At 35.8% G+C, this 20,001-nt stretch overlaps 2 protein-coding genes across 2 annotated transcripts; one reads left to right on the top strand and one right to left on the bottom strand.

Annotated features, from left to right (window-relative positions):
* The first annotated feature begins 9,344 nt into the window (after window positions 1–9,344).
* LOC143560794 (uncharacterized) lies at window positions 9,345–10,983 on the top strand. The gene is made up of 7 exons (XM_077049011.1): window positions 9,345–9,531; window positions 9,690–9,731; window positions 9,824–9,992; window positions 10,083–10,135; window positions 10,222–10,449; window positions 10,728–10,774; window positions 10,919–10,983. The coding sequence occupies exons 1-7, from the start codon at window positions 9,364–9,366 to the stop codon at window positions 10,974–10,976; spliced, it is 765 nt and encodes a 254-aa protein (XP_076905126.1). The 5' UTR covers window positions 9,345–9,363; the 3' UTR covers window positions 10,977–10,983.
* Window positions 10,984–11,799: 816 nt separating this feature from the next.
* LOC143560807 (uncharacterized) lies at window positions 11,800–19,734 on the bottom strand. The gene is made up of 10 exons (XM_077049024.1): window positions 19,670–19,734; window positions 17,263–17,566; window positions 15,195–17,173; window positions 14,991–15,139; window positions 13,663–14,893; window positions 13,391–13,623; window positions 13,251–13,299; window positions 12,962–13,182; window positions 12,784–12,885; window positions 11,800–12,096 (listed from the first exon to the last, which is right to left on the bottom strand). The coding sequence occupies exons 2-10, from the start codon at window positions 17,417–17,419 to the stop codon at window positions 11,868–11,870; spliced, it is 4,350 nt and encodes a 1,449-aa protein (XP_076905139.1). The 5' UTR covers window positions 17,420–17,566; window positions 19,670–19,734; the 3' UTR covers window positions 11,800–11,867.
* Window positions 19,735–20,001: the final 267 nt, after the last annotated feature.

Raw genomic sequence — 20,001 nt, 5'->3', positions numbered from 1 at the left:
AATTCATGTGGCCCAAACGAGTCAAGTCAGAGTGTCAGACTGAGCCTGAGTTCGGCTCGCAAGAAAATTTTAAAGCTTGAGCTCGCCTCCTTTAATATTTCATAGATATTTAATTGTTTTATTTATATTAAAATATAATCTTTTGTATAAATTTATTATGCAAAATACATATTTATAAAATACATATTCAAGTCAAGGAAATTGTATTTATAAAAATAAAAGACTCGCGAGTCTAAATGAGTTTGGTATTTGAAGGTTGGGTTCAAGCTCATTTATTAAACAGTCCTCGATTTAGGCACGAGTTTGTTTAAGCGTGACTTGAATTGAGCTTTTAACAAACCGATTCTAACTAGCTCACAAGTGGCTTGTTTACGTTACTCTGTCACACCTAAACTATAAACTGCAACCATCTTTACCCCTTATTGACTTAAACTGTGATGGCTAAAGACTACCATCGGGTCTATCCTAACAACCGCCATGCCCTTTAAACTCAGTTCCATTCTCTTTTGATTTCAAGTGCCTCAGCACACATGCCAAATATAAAATGGGTGTGTTAAGTGAAATCTGTTTAAACAACTTAACTAGCTAAAACTGTAACACGTGTGTACCTATTGTGCATTAATAATATAACTTAACGGGTAAACCAAAACTAAACTACATTTCATAAAAAACATGTATATGTAAAACTAACTTGTCGGGCAATGTCACATGCCTACACGTACCTACACTCACTGCTCGTAGGGGAGCGTATGGTATGTGGATCTTTTAAAAGATATGGCTTTGAAATCGAAATTTGTCAAAGTATATGAAATGCGAACGAATTGGAATCTACTAAAAGAAGTGAAGTTTTTACGTATATGATTGTCAAGCGAATCATGAAGGAATTACCTCTACCAATGTTGCCACCGCCATGGCACCTCACCTACCAATTGTCGTCTCAACCACTACCACTTATAAGTTGCCTCTACCCTCACATCACAGCATACAGGTTCCCTTTGTCTACATCGGTAGTTGTATCATAATGTAGCTTCCAATTCTTAGAAATTATACACAGACTGCACATCAACGCGTGACCGGCAACGTTTGATTTTACTTTTCCGGCGACGGCCTTAGTGGTGGTTTAATTGTAGATTTTCGGGGGTCATTGGACGGCATGTGCGTTTTTTCTTCTGAATAATCCTATGTACCTTTCCGGCGACGGACTTATTGTTTATTTGTAGGCTTCCGGTCAGTCACCAACGCCAGCTGTTGCTTGGAGACCCTAAAATAGACGACGCTTACGCTAACATAATGATGGTTTAGGAGGAAGTGAAATATGTTAATGGGTTGGTCAAAAAAAAAAAAAGAAAAAAAGGAAATAGGTTAATCCGCTATCCCTAATAGCGGTTTAGGAGGAAGTGAAATATGTAATCCGTCATTGCAAAAAGCGGCTTACCTGACAAGCTCTAATCCGCCATTCCCAATAGCAGGTTTGGAGGAAACCCATTTCATCCCGTTAACCGGCGTTAGTTTTAACAAGCCAAGTTAACCCACTTAGTTTTTTAACAAACCAAACTAACCCCTTATCCTAATGGTTTTAACTTACATTGAATGTTGAATAATTTTATAAAAGTAGATGTTTTATAAATTGAAATGTAAATAACATGTTTTATAAAAGTAGTAATTATATTAAAATATGAAAGTACATGTTTTTAAGTTACATAGAACTTTGGATTCCCCTTTTACTTTGGATTTATACACGCTTCCAAACCAAGGTTGCAAAGTTATTATTTTGGCACTCACATGGAGATTCTTTCAAATGCAAATTTGACATGCAGAGTAGGAGTGCATGTTTTTAACTTACATTGAACTTTGGACTCCCCTTTTACTTTGGATTTATACATGGTGCCAAACCAATGCTGCATGTGTACAGGCTGTGTTTATTATCACATGGTAGGGTTTTATTTTCTATATGTGTGTAGTGATTATTATGACACAGTAGGCTTTTATTTTCTGCATGTGTACAGACATTTAATTATTTTCATGGTATGCTTTTATTTTCTGCATGTGTGCAGGCTTTTAATTATCACATGGTAACATGGTACGCTTTTATTTTCTGCATGATCACATGCTTTAAATTATCACATGTTAGGTTTTTATTTTCTGCATGATCAATCACATCATATTTGTTTGAATCAATAAATTTGAGAGGGTTAATGGTTGGTATTTTGTGGTTTGTTTGATTCAATCAACTGGTTCAACATCACGTTATGAACAAGACGGTGACAATTAATAAAAAAAAGTTGTTTTTGTGTAATAAAAAAAAATTCTTAAGCCGCCATTAACAATAGCGGCTTAGTTAATAAAAAAAAATTGTAAGTGTAATCCGCTATTCACAATAGCGGCTTAGTGTAATTTTTTTTTGTGTAATCCGCTATTCATAAGAGGTGTGTAGCCAAAAAAAAATTAGTTGTAATCCGCTATTCAGAATGGCGGCATAGGTGGGTCATAACATAACATAATGTTGAAGGGATATATTATATATTAGCAAATATGTATAAGTGTAATAACATAATTAACATATTTAAATAGTATTTAATAAATTATTTGTTTATAAAAGCCAATGAGGTGAATCCCAGTTCATCACCCACTATGATAGTATTTTCTCCTACTTGCTAATTCACCACCCACTATAATAGATTCATCATCCTCTCGGTCGACCAAAAGTGAGTGGAATCCTAGTTCATCCCAAGTTACTACCGTTGTATATGCTAGCAGTCCAACAAACGACATATCCAAGGTGTTATGTCGTGCTCCTACTTACTACCGTTGGATTTGCACGACGTGGATCCTACATTGTGCAAGTGTTTATATATCTAGTTTCATAATACAATATTTCTTTTGTTTGAGTAACTACTTATATGTTTTTGAGGTTGTGTAGGCATCATGTGATCTTCCTCAGCCTGAAGTAAAGCAACAACCGTAACCGGAGTTAACTTTTGACCAATTGAACCCTGATTTGTTAGAAGACCCGGATGCACTGAAGAGTATTTATGAAAACAAAGGGAAAGAAGTTGAACCAGATTACTACCATGACCCGTATTCTGAAGAGCACTCATCGGATGCCGAATGGTCAAACAACGACGGTCATTGGAAGTAAAATAGAATTAAGTTTGTACTCTAATTTTTAGTAAGTAGTTTGTTAAATTATATTTAATAAAGTTTGTAATGTGTTTGTTTGTTTTTTTTTTGTGTTATATTGGCTTGTGTAATGTAATGTATTTTTTTAATCTAAAATTAAAAGTTTACACAAAAAACACACAAAAAAAAAACAAGAGACTGTCATCCCTTGGAACCGGGTTGAGATTCAAGTTCATATTCATTTTTTTGGTTGACTTAGGGTGTGGGTGGAATGAGATATTTTGTTTAAAGTGCTTGAAGTAGTACGGGATGAGAAAATATGATTTTGCTATTTATAAAGGAAATATGTTTTTTTTTTGTGTGTTTTTTGTGTAAACTAATAATTTTAGATTAAAAAAATACATTACATTACACACGCCAAAAAAAAACAAACAAACACATTACAAACTTTATTAAATATAATTTAACAAACTACTTACTAAAAATTAGAGTACAAACTTAATTCTATTTTACTTCCAATGACCGTCGTTGTTTGACCATTCGGCATCCGATGAGTGCTCTTCAGGATACGGGTCATGGTAGTAATCTGGTTCAACTTCTTTCCCTTCGTTTTCATAAATACTCTTCAGTGCATCCGGGTCTTCTAACAAATCAGGGTTCAATTGGTCAAAAGTTAACTCCGGTGACGGTTGTTGCTTTACTTCAGGCTGAGGAAGATCACATGATGCCTACACAACCTCAAAAACATATAAGTAGTTACTCAAACAAAAGAAATATTGTATTATGAAACTAGATATATAAACACTTGCACAATGTAGGATTCACGTCGTGCAAATCCAACGGTAGTAAGTATGAGCACGACATAGGTAACATTACACCTTTGATATGTCGTTTGTTGGACTGCTAGCATATACAACGGTAGTAACTTGGGATGAACTAGGATTCCCCTCACTTTTGGTCGACCGAGAGGATGATGAATCTATTATAGTGGGTGGTGAATTAGCAAGTAGGAGAAAATACTATCATAGTGGGTGATGAACTGGGATTCACCTCATTGGCTTTTATAAACAAATAATTTATTAAATACTATTTAAATATGTTAATTATGTTATTACACTTAAACATAGTTGCTAATATATGATATATCCCTTCAACATTATGTTATGTTATGACCCACCTATGCCGCCATTCTGAATAGCGGATTACAGCTAATTTTTTTTTTTGGTTTACACACCTAAGCCGCTATTATGAATAGCGGATTACACAAAAAAAAATTACACTAAGCCGCTATTGTGAATAGCGGATTACACTTACAATTTTTTTTATTAACTAAGCCGCTATTGTTAATGGTGGCTTAAGAATTTTTTTTATTACACAAAAACAACTCTTTTTTTATTAATTGTCACCGTCTTGTTCATCACGTGATGTTGAACCAGTTGATTGAATCAAACAAACCACAAAATTAGGACTGTTCAAAGGGTAAGAACCTATCCTTTTACCTAATACCCTACCCGGACTTTTTACCCTTTTAGGAAGAAATGTGGACCCGAGACCCTACCCTCTAAACAATAAAAGGATCTGGTATAAATAAGGGTTTCAAGGGTCCAACCCTTTAAAGCAGTAACCGCAGCTCATCTTCTGCATTTACTAGTTGCATATATCATATACGACTTTAATATATAAATCCTAGAACTATTATACTTTCATTTAATAACACAGTAAATTCTAACTTCGAAAGTTTATCAACCATTTGAACCGATGCAAATAATATTTACATTCACAAATTTCATGTAGAGAACAATTCAATGATTTTCATATATACATTATATGTTTCCAATCAGTAGTATGGCCTTTTATTTTTATTTTTCTTAGTAGTTGGAAAATTTATGATGAATCATAAATAAAATACAAACCTCTCATACATTTCAGATTAATCACGAATCAGATGTATATAGAAACTAGTAAACGGGTAAAGGGTCTGAAAAAGGGTCGGACCCTTGAAACCCTTTTACCCTTTAAGGAGAAATTTAAATACCCTTTACCCGACCCTTATTATATATTCGGGTCTAATTAAAGGTTTTACGAGTCGGGTAAAAGGGTTTCAAGGGTCTGACATTTATCTTGCTCACCCCTACACAAAATACCAGCCATTAACCCTCTGAAATTTATTGATTCAAACAAATATGATGTGATTGATCATGTAGAAAATAAAAACCTACCATGTGATAATTTAAAGCCTGTGATCATGCAAAAATAAAAGCCTACCATGTTACCATGTGATAATTAAAAGCCTGCACACATGCAGAAAATAAAAGCATACCATGTGATAATTAAATGCCTGTACACATGCAGAAAATAAAAGCATACCATGTGATAATTAAATGCATGTACACATGCAGAAAATAAAAGCCTACTATGTCATAATAATCACTGCACACATATAGAAAATAAAACCCTACCATGTGATAATAAACACAGCCTGTACACATGCAGCATTGGTTTGGCACCATGTATAAATCCAAAGTAAAAGGGGAGTCCAAAGTTCAATGTAAATTAAAAACATGCACTCCTACTCTTCATGTCAAATTTGCATTTGAAAGAATCTCCATGTGAGTGCCAAAATAATAACTTTGCAACCTTGGTTTGGAAGCGTGTATAAATCCAAAGTAAAAGGGGAATCCAAAGTTCTATGTAACTTAAAAACATGTACTTTCATATTTTTAATATAATTACTACTTTTATAAAACATGTTATTTACATTTCAATTTATAAAACATCTACTTTTATAAAATTATTCAACATTCAATGTAAGTTAAAAAACATTAGGATAAGGGGTTAGTTTGGTTTGTTAAAAAACTAATTGGGTTAACTTGGTTTGTTAAAACTAACGCCGGTTAACGGGATGAAATGGGTTTTCTCCTAACCTGCTATTGGGACTGGCGGATTAGAGCTTGTCAGGTAAGCCGCTTTTTGCAATGACGGATTACATATTTCACTTCCTCCTAAACCGCTATTAGGGATAGCGGATTAACCTATTTCCTTTTTTTTACCAACCCAGTAACCTAATTTTATTTCTAAAATACCGGCTAAGGTAAACTTCCAACCTTTAATCGATGTTTCGGCCTTTAGTGCTTGATAACAACCGATCTGTGGTTGTGTGATCTTTTTCAGGCAACGACAACCATCGGGTTTAAACTACAGCACAATCGGTGGCGTTGCAGGGTTCGTGGCGGTAGAATAATAAGGCTCTGATAGGTTGTGGAGTCGGAGAGTCAAGAGTGTTGGAAGGCATAAAGATATTGTAATAATTAAGACTTGAAAACATATTGTTTTCTGTTAAATTTGGTTTGCGATGCATAAAGAAATAATGCAGATTGGTAATTATATAAGTTCAACATTTACTTATATTAACAATGATGAACATCTATGTCTTTACAAGTTAAAACAGACCGATTGGTAATTACAACTTCATTTGTGCTTATATGTTTCATGTGATCGTTGTTTTGCTTTTTTCTTTGAATTTTAGGGGTTGCTCATTCAGTTTTGGGATCGTGACCTTGGATTAAAGGCCTAGGGCAATTAAGGTGATTTTAGTGACTTTACAACCTCTTCAATATCAGTGTCTTCCACTATTTAGGACCGACCCTCAGTTGTCTAAAATTATAAATTTCATATCCTATGCGACCTCAGGTGCTGGTATGTTTTTTTAAAACACATAAAAAGTGAAATTTTATGCTTAAATTGCAATAAGTACGGAACTGATAATTCAAAAAAACAACTCAAATAACCAGAGGTCTAGAACCAACATTTTTACAAGTGGCATTTTTTGACACTTAGTTTAACAGGAAACAATGTTTGCTTCATAGTTGCTACTTCATGATACAAAATGCTGTAAGTTAACCCACAAAAGTTTTTACTAAATTTCATATGAAAGTTGGCTATAATATTTTGGGGTTATAATTCAATGTTCAAATATGCGGAAGATACATTTATTCGGGTCGATTAACTTACAAGTAAGCAAAATGGGTACGGGTCAAAAGAGAGTTTGAGCAAAAATGGGTAGTGTCAGAACATTCACTTTATAAACGTTCTGTGTTGTCGATTCAGTTTGTTTGTAATGGCAATAGGCATACAAGTTATTAAACTTATTTCATGCATCCTTTACCTCTATGTGACTCACTCCAGGTAGAGTGAAAAGTACTTTTGAAAACAGGAAAAAGTGTACATTTGTTTGGATATAATGGTTACTATTAGGCCATGAGTCTGCGAAATGTGAATCAACTAAAATTTTCATTTAACCTTATGATTATGGCGAAACTCTTACTTAGACAGGTTTAGCTGATGGTGACAAGAATGAAACGACCAATGACTTCCGACTAGGATGGGCAAGAAACTCTGTTGGTGTTCGAATAGAAGGCAATAACAACCACCTACTTAGGCAATGACCGCGGCAACGATCTATTGTAAATTGCTAAAAGAGGCAGCTCTAGACAACAACTGACTTTTGTACCTGCTTATCAACCAACTTTTAATTTTTTTGTAACAACTGGCATTATAACTTACAATGTATTATGTTTGTGCCTATACATTACACCATTCAATACGTTGCGCTGGGTTTTAAAATCTAGTTCTTCTAATAACACACACACCTATTTATTCCCGTGAGCTTTTCGCCGGTCTCTATCTAAACGTAGCAACGAGGCGGGCTTGAAACAATTATTGACAATCTCACTCTAATACTTGATTATAAAACTTATCCCGCCTAATACTCGTCGGGTATCTATTAAAAGTTGCATGTTGATATTCCATGTTCTATCATTCAAAATTTTGTTGATAAAACTAAAATAAAAATATATATTTACCTGTATCTGTGTAGCAGATGCGATGATTTTAAAACCAAACAGGGGCTTGAATTAGGGGTGCAAACGAAACGAGCCGAGTCCGAGCTCGACTAGGCTCGTTTAACTTACACAGAGCTCGAGCTTAAGCTCGACTCGTTTTGAGCTCTATTTTCAACGCTCGAGCTCAGCTCGTGTGTAGATTTTTAAGCTCGAGCTCGACTCGTTTACTATTTATCAATTATTTTTTATATTTTTTTTCTATTATAATTTTATGTCTAAAAATATTATATAGTATTTAATTATTTTTATTTATTTTTTTATAACATTATATATATTAATTAATAATTATTAAATATATATTTTAAAAAATATTTATATAAATAATCCCACACTTATAAGAATAAGAATATATTATTCTGACCGTCTTCTCAGCGTAAATCCCTTAGTTCCAGTCACGTAATGGAGTCGAGAGCTTCTTTGCATCCTTTAATTGAACCAACCCACCAAACCCTTGCACCAAAACCTTCACCACCAACAGTTAACCGGCTATGGAGGCCTGCAGCACAAAGAAACATGAAGAACCAATGGTCCAAACTCAACTCCCTTAGACAAGAATGGGCCTCTTCATCTTCAACCGCCAGATCAGACGCCACTTCACTCGTCAACGCGTTTCTTTCTCAGAGGCATTTTATCAAACACCTTGTCTGCATCTTCTGTTGATATAATATTATGACACCGTAGTCGATTTTTATATCTTTATCATGCAAATTCATAAACTTTAACCCTAATTGGGCTTTTGTTACTGGCTACTTCACTTGTCAATGCGAGTCTTTCTCAGAGGCATTTTATCAAACACCTTGTGGGCAACTTCTGTTAATACACGTTTATGACACCAAAGTGAATAGGGGTGTGAGTTAATGACACGATGCGAATCTGACACGGAATTCGTGGGTTGGGGTTTGGTATAAACGGGGTTGGGTCAGTTTTGGGATGAACCCGTCAACCTGTTTAGCTAAACGGGTCAGGTTCGGGCCAGCTCGATGGGTTCACGGGTTGATCTGCTTAACCCTTTTATTTATTATAATGTATTTTCCGTAATATGTTAATGGAAAGAAAATCGGTATAAGATTTTATAATTGAAATGTAATCGTCTCATATTTGTATTTTTGTTGTAAAAATGTCTATATAAATTATTAATATTTGAATTTAAAAAAAAAAAAGTTTTGGGGCCAACCAGGTTGTGTTTGTGTCAACCTGTGAGTATGCAGGATTGCGAGTCGTGTTTCTAGGTTTGGGTCGTCTTCGGGTTGGACCTGCCAACCAGTGAACACGACTCGTTTAACACTCATAAACGTGAATTCTTATAGTTTTATGTGCAAATTCAAAAACTGTACATCTTTTTATGATATTGATTACCCTAATTGGGCTTTTGCCTTTCCATTACGGTTTTTATGTATCTGAACTTAGGCTGGTTTTATGCTTCAGGTTCATGAAAGATATGGAATTGGGTGTTTTGAGTGACATGCCTGATATTCAGAAGAAAGCTTGCGGGAAGTTATTAAAGCAACAGGTGATTGATTGAATTTTAACCTGTTAGTTTCAGCTATGTTTATTGTTATGTGTGTGTAGGCCAATTATTAAAGATTGCTGCTTTGGTTTTGATTCCAAATTATCAAGTTTCATAATTTACGAGTATTAGTAACATATAGTTTGTGTTTAATATTGTAGGTTGTTCATCGTGATAATCTTTTGTCTTCATACAAGGAAATGGTACGCCTACTTTCATAAACAGTGGCTATATTAGAGTACAGTTTTGCTTCTGTAAGGAAGATTAAAGAGTATTATGCTGTTATAATTTGCAGGTGGCTATAGTAGTCAACATGGTCAATACGAGTACATCCCTAAGATGTTTTCTTAACCGGGAAACCAATAGCCCACTCGTACAATTCTCTAACAGTTCCAGTGACACAAATGACAACGGCGATGGTGGAGGGATACCCGTCTTTATTTTTTCGTCTATATCTTATTTTGGTAATTTAAAATCTTATGTAATTACATCTCTACTTATATTCTTATTAAACGTCTGTATTTTTCTTAACAATATTTATTTAATGTTGCTAGAGAAATTAGGTTGGGAACTGGTTCAGATGTTCAAATTGGAACTAAATTTAAAGGTAACATCTTGAATTTCTTTGAACCATAAAAAGATAAGTTTAATATGCAGTTTATTACAATATGGGTTATATGATATGATGTGCAGCGCTTACTTGTGATAGAATTTCTCTCACTTAGAAGTAAAGAAGATTCAGTCATTGAAAGATTGTGTTGGTCAGATGAAATTTATCAAGGGGAGTTTGATGATTTAAGTAGATGCAAATTGGATATCAGAGAAGCTTCTGAATCTGTCCCTACAAAGTTGAATGGTTTCATATCTGAAAATAATAATATTAAGCAACCCAATTGCCAGCTAGACTCTGATGTCTTACAGGTACATAACTCAAAAGCTCAAGTAGTTACACAATGTTATATAACCCTATAACCTACAAACAATACCTCCGAATTTAGTAAGATGAATCTTGCAATAATAAATTATTCTGTTTTTGATAATTGGATGTCAATACCGATTCAGTCTGAAGAAGTGTTTAGGGATATTATGCAATAGCTCTCTTTCAAATTTGCAAGAGCATGCGTTTTGATGTTTTCTAATTTAACCTGAAATACATTTGCACCATTTGATTTTGATCATATGAATTTGTTGTCTTGCAGATTTATTTAACAGCCTGGCTGACAGATGTAAATATAGACAAGCAGAGGTACTGAGAAATAATATATATATATATTTATATATGAAGCCTGAAACTATATGTTTGTAGATGAAACATCAATTTGATAGGATTAAATGATCTTTGGTCCAATAGTAATGAAAATTGGTCTTGTTTTGATGAACATGTGATCAGGATGGAAGATATATTTTCTGAAGTTGGAGAAGAAATGCATGTCAAGTTTGCTTCCTGAACTGCAATATGGAATGTTGAAGACGTTATCTTACAAAAGGTTTACTGAAACTTGTGTTTTTAGTACTTGTTAGTGCATATTGCTTTTGCAGCTGTATGTATAGTTTGGATTATAAATTGTACAAACATTTTATAGCATTAAAATGAGCTGAATGGGATTAAAACTTGCTTTGCTTTTAAATTGTTTTAATTTTAGAAATGGAAAATCTTTCTTGAATATACCATGACTGTCTTATTTTGACTTGGTAAGTAACCTCAACTTTTAAATGCAAACAAAATCCTCCCCAAAAGAGCCTATTTAAATTCGTACATGGGTTCGAATTTCTAAAGAAACAATTCATAATATGATTGGTTTTCCCTGGATGTTCTTGGCTCTCAATCCATGCGCCATTATAACTTCAATACATAATATGATTATGCCAATGAAAAACATCTCGCGTCTCGTCTTTCTCCCATTATATCCTTAACAAAACATTACAATTAAGTGTTTATGCAATTCCCTATAAACACACTTAGGGGATCTCTGATAGATATATTGCAGCAGGCAGGCAGATAACAATATCCCATCAAAATACATATTAGAACTACTCATGGAGATATTTAAGTCAACATTTTTATCTACTTACTTATAAATAGAATCTTGCTAACTAATTGGCTACCTTTTCAGTTTCCACATTTACCCCCCAAACAAAATTCCAACTTCACCTTCTATTTCTCAATCTAAACCCAAAACATCATCATCACCACCTTCATCATTAATTTCCAACCTATATTATAATTACCGTCTTACCCGCCTGCCTTTCTCACAAAAGGCGGGTGGTCCCATGGTGCACGTTAGCAGCAGTCTTACGTGCAACAAAAATGATGCGCGACTGGAATAATTGGAGATTCTTTATAGCGATAGACATTGTACCCTCTCAGGAAGAGTCTTGGGCAATTGGACTGCAATAACATATCTTTGAGGGAAAGTTTTTGGTGCATTCGTGACTGTTTCAGACGATGAAGCTTCACCCTCGGTTTGCCCCCTTCCATGATATCTAGCAAATCGGTTGATGATTGAAAATCTCTCTAAATCTTGACATTCCACTCTCAAATCCAAGAGCGATGCTCTCTCATCCAGCCTGTTATATTAACGTGATCAATAAACCGAACTTCATATGATTATAACATAACCTAAGTTGACCCACTCATTGAGCCAATTATATCTTATAATCTCTGTGTAAGCTGGGTGTATGAACATATACGTTTGGTATAACAGACTTGTAACCAAAAAAATGCTTTATATTAAACCTGATACCAGCAAAGCGTCTAAAAGACTCAAAACAGTTAAAATTTGTGTTTTAACTTTTAAAATCCCAATATGGATTAATTTAGTTTAATGAATTTTTACTTAACAACCATTCTGCCCCTTTGCATAATTTTTATTTGGATTTTGGATTTTGATGACATCGACAACAAGCAAGATGGGCATATATGAAAAATTAAAGTTTTAGAAAAAGAAAAAATGGGTAAAAGCAGAAAATTTTGGCTAAAATAGGTAAACAAAAAAACTTGAAGTTAAAGACGGGCATATATGAAATTTTAAAATTTTAGAAAAATAAGGGTAAGATGGTCATTTAGAAAATTGTTTTTAATGAATTGGGTATATTTAATATTTCAACTGCTTTGTAAGGGCATGTATGATACTTTTAGTTTTGCATGGGTGCATATGATATTTTCCAAGTTTATAGAGGCATAAATGAAATCGCCCCTTTATAGACCGTTATGTCATATGTTTAATATCTGTTTTACACGCCAATAAAAGTTACCTTGAAAATTCAATTTCTCGCAATTTTGCTTTACTCATGCAGTCTTCAACAGCTTTTGAACGCTGTTTATCATCAATTACCTCAGATTCTCTGCTTTTATCACTGCATTAAAAAGAAGTAATTATATATATGACACAATGACAACAGTTTATAAAATCAAACGCGTAGTTATTCTTACAGAGTTGGTTCGCTATGAGAAACACAAGATACAAGATTGCATGCATCTCCCAGTGCCAATCTTGAAGCATAAAAAGCCACACTTTCATAGTTTGAAGCAGCATCTGTTGAAAGTAGAGTGAACGGGGGAGGAGGAAACAGTTGCTGCATTAACTGTGTTGACAGGATAATACGTCTCTTTGTTCTCGGTACATCTTCAATTATTATCCCATCGTCAAACACCTGTCACGACCGTAATTCTTATTAGAAACCACTGAAAACAATATTAAAAAAAAAGTGAGAAATCCCGCCTTTTCCATCAACCGTTTGGTTGCCTGACACCATTCCAACGAAGCAGCGCTGCATATTGAAAAAATAAACACCATGTTAACAAAACAGTTTTGAAACGTAAGGTACAATCTTAACTGTTTTTCAGTGTTCAAACACATACCAGATGCCTTGAACATTTTTAGAACTTCCAGATACTTCCTTGATCAAAGAACGAATATCATCTCTAGACCACTTGCGTTTCTTTGGTCTCACGGTAACCACATTTTGAACATTGATGGCTGTATTCAGTGGCGGGGTGGTCAACTGTTGGTCAACCACCACAGATGATGGAACCAAGGGGGTCTTCCAGAAACCACCACTTTGATTATTAGCAGCTGCAACGATTGCTTGCGGCTCCTTCGCATCATGTGTTGTCTCCAAACTACCAGAAACTTTAAACGGCTTCTCAACAGTCCTTACAGCATCAGATCTTTGTGATACCATTTGACCACCTTTAAACGTTCCATATTGGTCGAACCACGATGGAGCCATTTGAGGACTTATGTGAGAGTTCACAAGTTTAGCAGATGTGGACCCAATCTGGTTCTGATCAGATGCCAGTGCGTCTTTTGAAGGTGGATTAGCAGGTAGAGAAGCTAAACCCCGGTCAACATTATCTGTTGGCCCGGTCACTTGCTGACCATGCAATAAGTTATCTGAATCTTTTAATCTCTTCAGTACCCTGCTATTTGGATCATTATCTGCATGCTTATAAGCCTTCATTTGGTTCATTAACGAAATTTGTTGATGGAAATTATTTGGTTTAAGAGATCGCCCAAACGCTTCTAGATCTTTCTGAGATGCAGTGCTAACGGAATCATTGCCTGCCGTCGGACCATTCATCATTTGACCTTGGTCAACCTTTTCAGTTGACTGCTCTCCCTGTGAACTCAAAGAAATTTTATTCCCCTTATTTTCTGTTTCTTGTTCCTCTAGACTCTGCTTACCTAAAGAAGTTGACTCCACAATATTTAGTTGACTTTTCTGAGCTTGAGTTGCTGCAAAAAGTGGTTGACTTTGGAGATTTGACCATGCATTAGGCAGCATTTTTGGAAAGGCGCCTTGTTGAGGAACACCAGGATTAGCACGAGGGTGAGAAACAGGTTGCATTCTTTCATCTGCTTGCCTGATTTGAGTCATATGACCATTGAAAGCTACACCACCAGACGTTGGATGGCTTTGAAGCTGATTTCTTACATTCGAGAAATCAGTACCACCTAAAGCAGCAGATAAGTTTGTCATCATCTTATGTCCTCCAGTTTGACTTTCACTTTGACCTGACATACTCATTCTATTATTCTTATAGGCTTCCTGGAAAGGAGGAAACGGAGACGGCTCAGCATGACCCTTGCCCCTTGAATTAGCAGAAGGCTGAGATTGACTCATATGTTTGACCGCCTGCATAGTCATCGGTAACCGCTGTGAAGGTGGCCCCAGCTGTAAGCCAATACCCTGAGAGTTGGATGACTGACTTCTTTGATGACCACCAAAAGATCCATCCAAATTTTCAGGTTCAGGGTTCTCAGATGACAAATTACGTTCCGAGGAATTTAAACGTCTTGCAATTCCACCATCCTTTGATTGGTCCACCTTGTGAAGAAGCTCCAGCATATTTTGACTTTGACTAAAGTCAATAACGAAAATCAACAAGTTGAAAAATACGCGTTCATACTTTCTTTTACATAAAAGATATGAAATAAACATCAGAATTAAAATAATACCTAGGTTGAGATGCCTTATCTGATGCGGATAAACCTGCAGATTTGTCATGGGGAGAAAAGATATTAGACACGTGACCAGGAATCATCCCCTTGAAACGCATATCATCAGATCCTTTTAGCCAGGCACCTTCAAACTCAGGCGCAAATCCCTGAAAAAGAGAACGGGTCAAACGGATTGAAAGTCACATTAACTAATTATTAAAAGTAACCAACCTGTCTTCCATGATCTTGACCTCCTAACCCTCGAGAATGCTGCAAAGGCACTGACTTTGTATCGGTACCTTGTCTTGTTCCATAAGGCACTCCAACATCTTCATCCAGGTTTCCCATTGGATGATACTGAAACTTCCGTGGGCCTGAGCCTGGGCCCAACATCTTCCGACCAGCCTGATTCGATAAACTCTGTTTTGTTCCAGCCAATGATCTTGAGTCACCAACATCAGATGAAAAGTGTTCCCGTTGACCAACTGTATTAGGTCGGTGAGACGAACTGGACCTGTAACTGTCATTAGAGTTCTCCTTTCTACTGCTATTTAGATCCTCTTTATCTGAGCTATTAAATGATGATTCAGACATCTGTGGGCCCTTGTTACGATGCTGTGAAATCTCTGAATTCTCACTCCCTTTAGATTTCACCGAGGAATCAACATGTTTCCAGTAATTAATATTATGGTTGCTTGGAGGGAATTGGTTAGATTGATTACCACCCTGCTGCAAGTTGCTTAAATTCGGCATACCAGCAGCGTTTACTTTCTTCCAATCATTATTCCGAGATTGCTGTAACGAATTATCATTATCATTCATGTTGAATCCAGTGTTCACAAATGGTGGAACGGGCTCATTTGCATTGAATTGATTTCTTTTGTTATTTGGTTGGCTTATTCCATGTTGTTGAGGTGTCCGATGACCTGGCACAGAACTTTCATATACACGGTTTGCTTCAATGTCTGGCTTTTGCAGACCTCCACGGTGTAACCAATTGCTTGAATCGGTTTGTGTTTGATGATTGCCAGGTGGCGGTACAGGGTTCTGAAAATTTAGGTTAGGCCATTCTTCTTGTACACCGCCACCACCACCACTGATCCCGTCACCACTAGTAGTTTCCGCCACTGCAGATTGCATAAGAGCACTCCAACCACCACTCTGCATAGAAGGCAAACCACTTGCAAATTCATTATCATCCAACAAACTAGACATTCCTCCAGTCATGTCTGCTTTCCATATGTTATCGTCCGAACCAAACAAGAATTTCTGCTCCTCGGGATCTAAAGAAGCTGCATCCGTTGCTGAGTTATCCTGCGCCGTCTCTACAGAGGATTCCTGCACAGATGAACTTTGTAGGCCGATTTGTTGCGGAATGTGTTCCATCTTCATCCCACTGTTTGACCCTTGACCAAATGTGTTCCCAAACAGACCTTTACTGGAGACGATATTCTGTTCTGGAATTACATTATAACTGTTACCAGGAAACTGATTTAAAGACCCTCTTGAGTTAGAAATCGGAACCCCGTAAAGCGACGGCTCAACCTGCTGCTGAACAAAGCCCACGGACCGCTGTGGCTGACCCTGCTCAGCACGGTGCAACCAGTTTGGGTTAGCTGCTACAGGCTCAGTCCAACCATAACCAGACGAATCAGAATTTGGAGTGCCGTTAACAAGCCCATGTGAAAGGCTACCAGATGCCTGTTTTCTAGCAAATTGAGAAGCTTGATTAATCGAGTTTTGCTGCCTTTGAAGTTCTTGCATTTTTCTGAGCATAAGTTGCTGTTGAAGTTGCTGTATGTCACCGAATCCTGGCTGCTGTTGTTGTAGTAAACTGGGATATTGACTATTAGTCTGATGCTGACCACCGAAAAGGTCAAAACTGTTATGCGCTTCAGAACCCTCTGGCCGAAACGAATTCTTTGGAGGTTGTTCCGTAACAGGTTCTTGTTGGGCCTCAAAGAATGGAAAGCCCCTTTGGTTCACATTATTTTGACCGTATTCTGTATCAACTCCCATAAAATTTGCTTCGTCTGGTCTCGTTTGAAAATTTTGGCGTCCATACATGTAGCCATTTGAGCTTGGTGGTTCATGGTGAGACTGAGACAGATTTCTCGCAAACTCGGGCCTTGCATTTGCATGTGTATTATTAAAACTATGTGGGTCCGGAACACGTTGACCAGCATGTCCTCTCTCAGTCTCTGCTTATGCACAAAAAGTGAGAATAAAACATGTCAAAGCTAGTTATTAATACAAAATCATAATACAAATAAAGACCCAATTGTGTTACCTGATTGCTGTGAATTTGACACACCAAACTGTTTCTGATAACCACCCCACAGATTGTCATTTATAGACAAATTTCCATCCTGTGATCGCAGGCCCTGGGGCAAGTTCTCTTGGGCGAAAAAATTGTGAACCCTATCCCCAACTCCGTTGCCAGGCATTAATGATATAGGCCTCACAAATTGAGGCTAAAACTAAAGAGTTCTCACTTTCTTGTAGATTTACCTTCAAAAAATGTATGTTGCTTCTGCATATATATAGTAATCCGGTATCACACTTCCATTAAGCTAACACACCTTGTGAAAATCCTGATTATGAAAAATAATCAGGATATAAAGCGGTTGCCAATAGAATTGCACTTTCTTTTAATCCATCACTCTTATATAATCAATGAACGCCATTGCAAAACAAATATTAACTAATCAAGCATTATTCATAAGCTGTTAATTTGTTTGCCTTGTAATAAATAGTTAAATACAACTCGTGACTTCTCATTCTTGTTTAATCCTTTCTTTACTAACACGGGTGTTATTTATTTAATGTTTTCTAATATAAACTAACTTCACTATTCTTTTTAGAGTTGATATAAGAAATATGAACAGTAAACAATCATGTAAGATCCTAATTCCTAAGAGCAATAGCCATTGGATATATCTATTGGTGTCTTTGGCAGAAGTGAATCAATATAGAAGTTGTGAAAAAAAAAACACGAATTGAATCCTTTCTTTAATAAGCATTTATAATACAATTACATGATGACACCTAAGATTATCTAAAAACACCATAGTTCAGGTCAAGCCTTAAACGTTAATTTTCAAGTGTTAGAGCAAATATAATTAATCATTACAGGTACTATAATGCATAACCATACATGTGAGCAAATGGTCTATCCTTATTTAGTATTCGATTCATGAATAAGGTTGAGATTAAATATACCAATTTCAGTAATAGCAAACCATTTATCATGTCAAATATCACAGTAAGATTATGAATAGCATGAATAACTACAGAAGTACAAAACATAAAAAGTAAATCTTATAATGGCTTATAAGTAAAAACTGTACTTACACTAATCACAAGAGATTGCCCTGTCTCATTAGTCACTTGTAATGTTTAAACATCTGTAATCAATAAATCTTTTTATCTGTCTAGCTATTAACTACTAATAAGTTTTGCATAAAATTGCACAGAAACCCACAAAGGTAGCAAAACTAAGGTAAGAACTAAGAAATCCAGGATAAAATATAACCATATAACATGATTTACACAAGTGTGTTTGCCATTTGCCAAAGCAACAGTAAAAAAATCTACACAGAAATCTATATAAACAGCACAAATAAGGAAAATATCTAGGGTAATATACATAGAGCCAAAGCAACAGAAAAAAAAATCAACAGAGAAATCCAAACAACAGCAAATTAAGGCATGTCCTTAATGGCTCAAATTCCTCATCCTCAACTTTTCATAATTCAAAAATACTGCTTCACTAAATCAATATTTAGCAAAAACACCAAACTGAAATTTACATTCAAACTGTAAAACTCTTTAACTAATTTAGATTAAATTGGAAACATTTTGTTACCAAATTACCACGAATACAGATGCAGAAGCACAGCTGACTATTTGCTACCATTAAAATCTGCAGTTATGAATCATCTTTTGTAGACCCTAGATGACTCCTACCAACATTATAGCAGAAGCTAATTAAACATCAGTAAAAGTTAATACAAAACTCCAAAACTGAAAACAATACTTTAACACATTTAAACAAAAAGAGAAAAGCTTAGCTTTTGATTCAAAACCAGTAGATTACAAGAACACCCCAAAAACCAACAATCAAATCATCACAGTTGCCACCACAACCAGCCACTTAAAAACCACCATAAAACATACACACAATGCATCAACAGAAACCAACAACCACCCTTCAAACCACTAAATTCCTTACCAGAACACAAAATCCACACAAACCATCATCAAGATCAAATTTTTACACCTAAATTCCACACAAATCAATAATCCATCCAATCAGAAAGCTGAAAACAAACACAGCTGTAAACGCAATTCCTTCGAAAACTCAAAACCCCTAATCTTTCCATAACTAAGCATCAGTAAATGTTAACAGAAAACTCAAAACCAACAGAACCCCTAAATTATACACACCACACAAACACACACACACACACATTGCATCAACAGAGCCCCTAAATTTCATACCAAACCACAAAATCCACACAAACCATCATCAAGATCACATTTTTACACCAAAACTCCACACAAATCAGCAATCCATCCAATCAAAAAGGCGAAATTAAGCCCAAGTGCAAAAGGGTATCCTTCAAAAAGCGAAATGAAAGGCGTTTGCTTTATGGGTCAAGAAAAAATTAGGGTTTTGAGGTGTAGGAACTTACTTGAGAGCATTGGACGTCGGAATCGGAGGTTTAATTAAATTGGGAATTAGGGTTTGAATCGGTGAGATGATGGAGAAGATGAGAGATAAAGTGATCCAGCGAAAATTTTAAACGAAGGGTAGAAGAAAGTTAGGTTCGGAACCGAAGCGGAGGTTCGGGTTTGTACGAACCGGGTGGTTTGGATTGAAACAGACCTAACCCAACATTGGATTTATGTTATGTAAATGTAAACCCAGACGGGATGATGTGCCAAAGAGTCCTAGTTTTTAAATCTGTGTATTTTATTTTATTTTTTGGAACGTCCAGCTAAGTAACGTCGGGTATTTCGTACG

Source organism: Bidens hawaiensis, unplaced genomic scaffold (genome assembly GCF_021521415.1).
Source record: "Bidens hawaiensis isolate Kalapana, Puna unplaced genomic scaffold, B.hawaiensis_p1.1 tig00020451_1, whole genome shotgun sequence".
NCBI classification, from domain to species: Eukaryota; Viridiplantae; Streptophyta; class Magnoliopsida; order Asterales; family Asteraceae; genus Bidens; species Bidens hawaiensis.
This window is presented reverse-complemented; position numbering and strand designations above follow the sequence as displayed.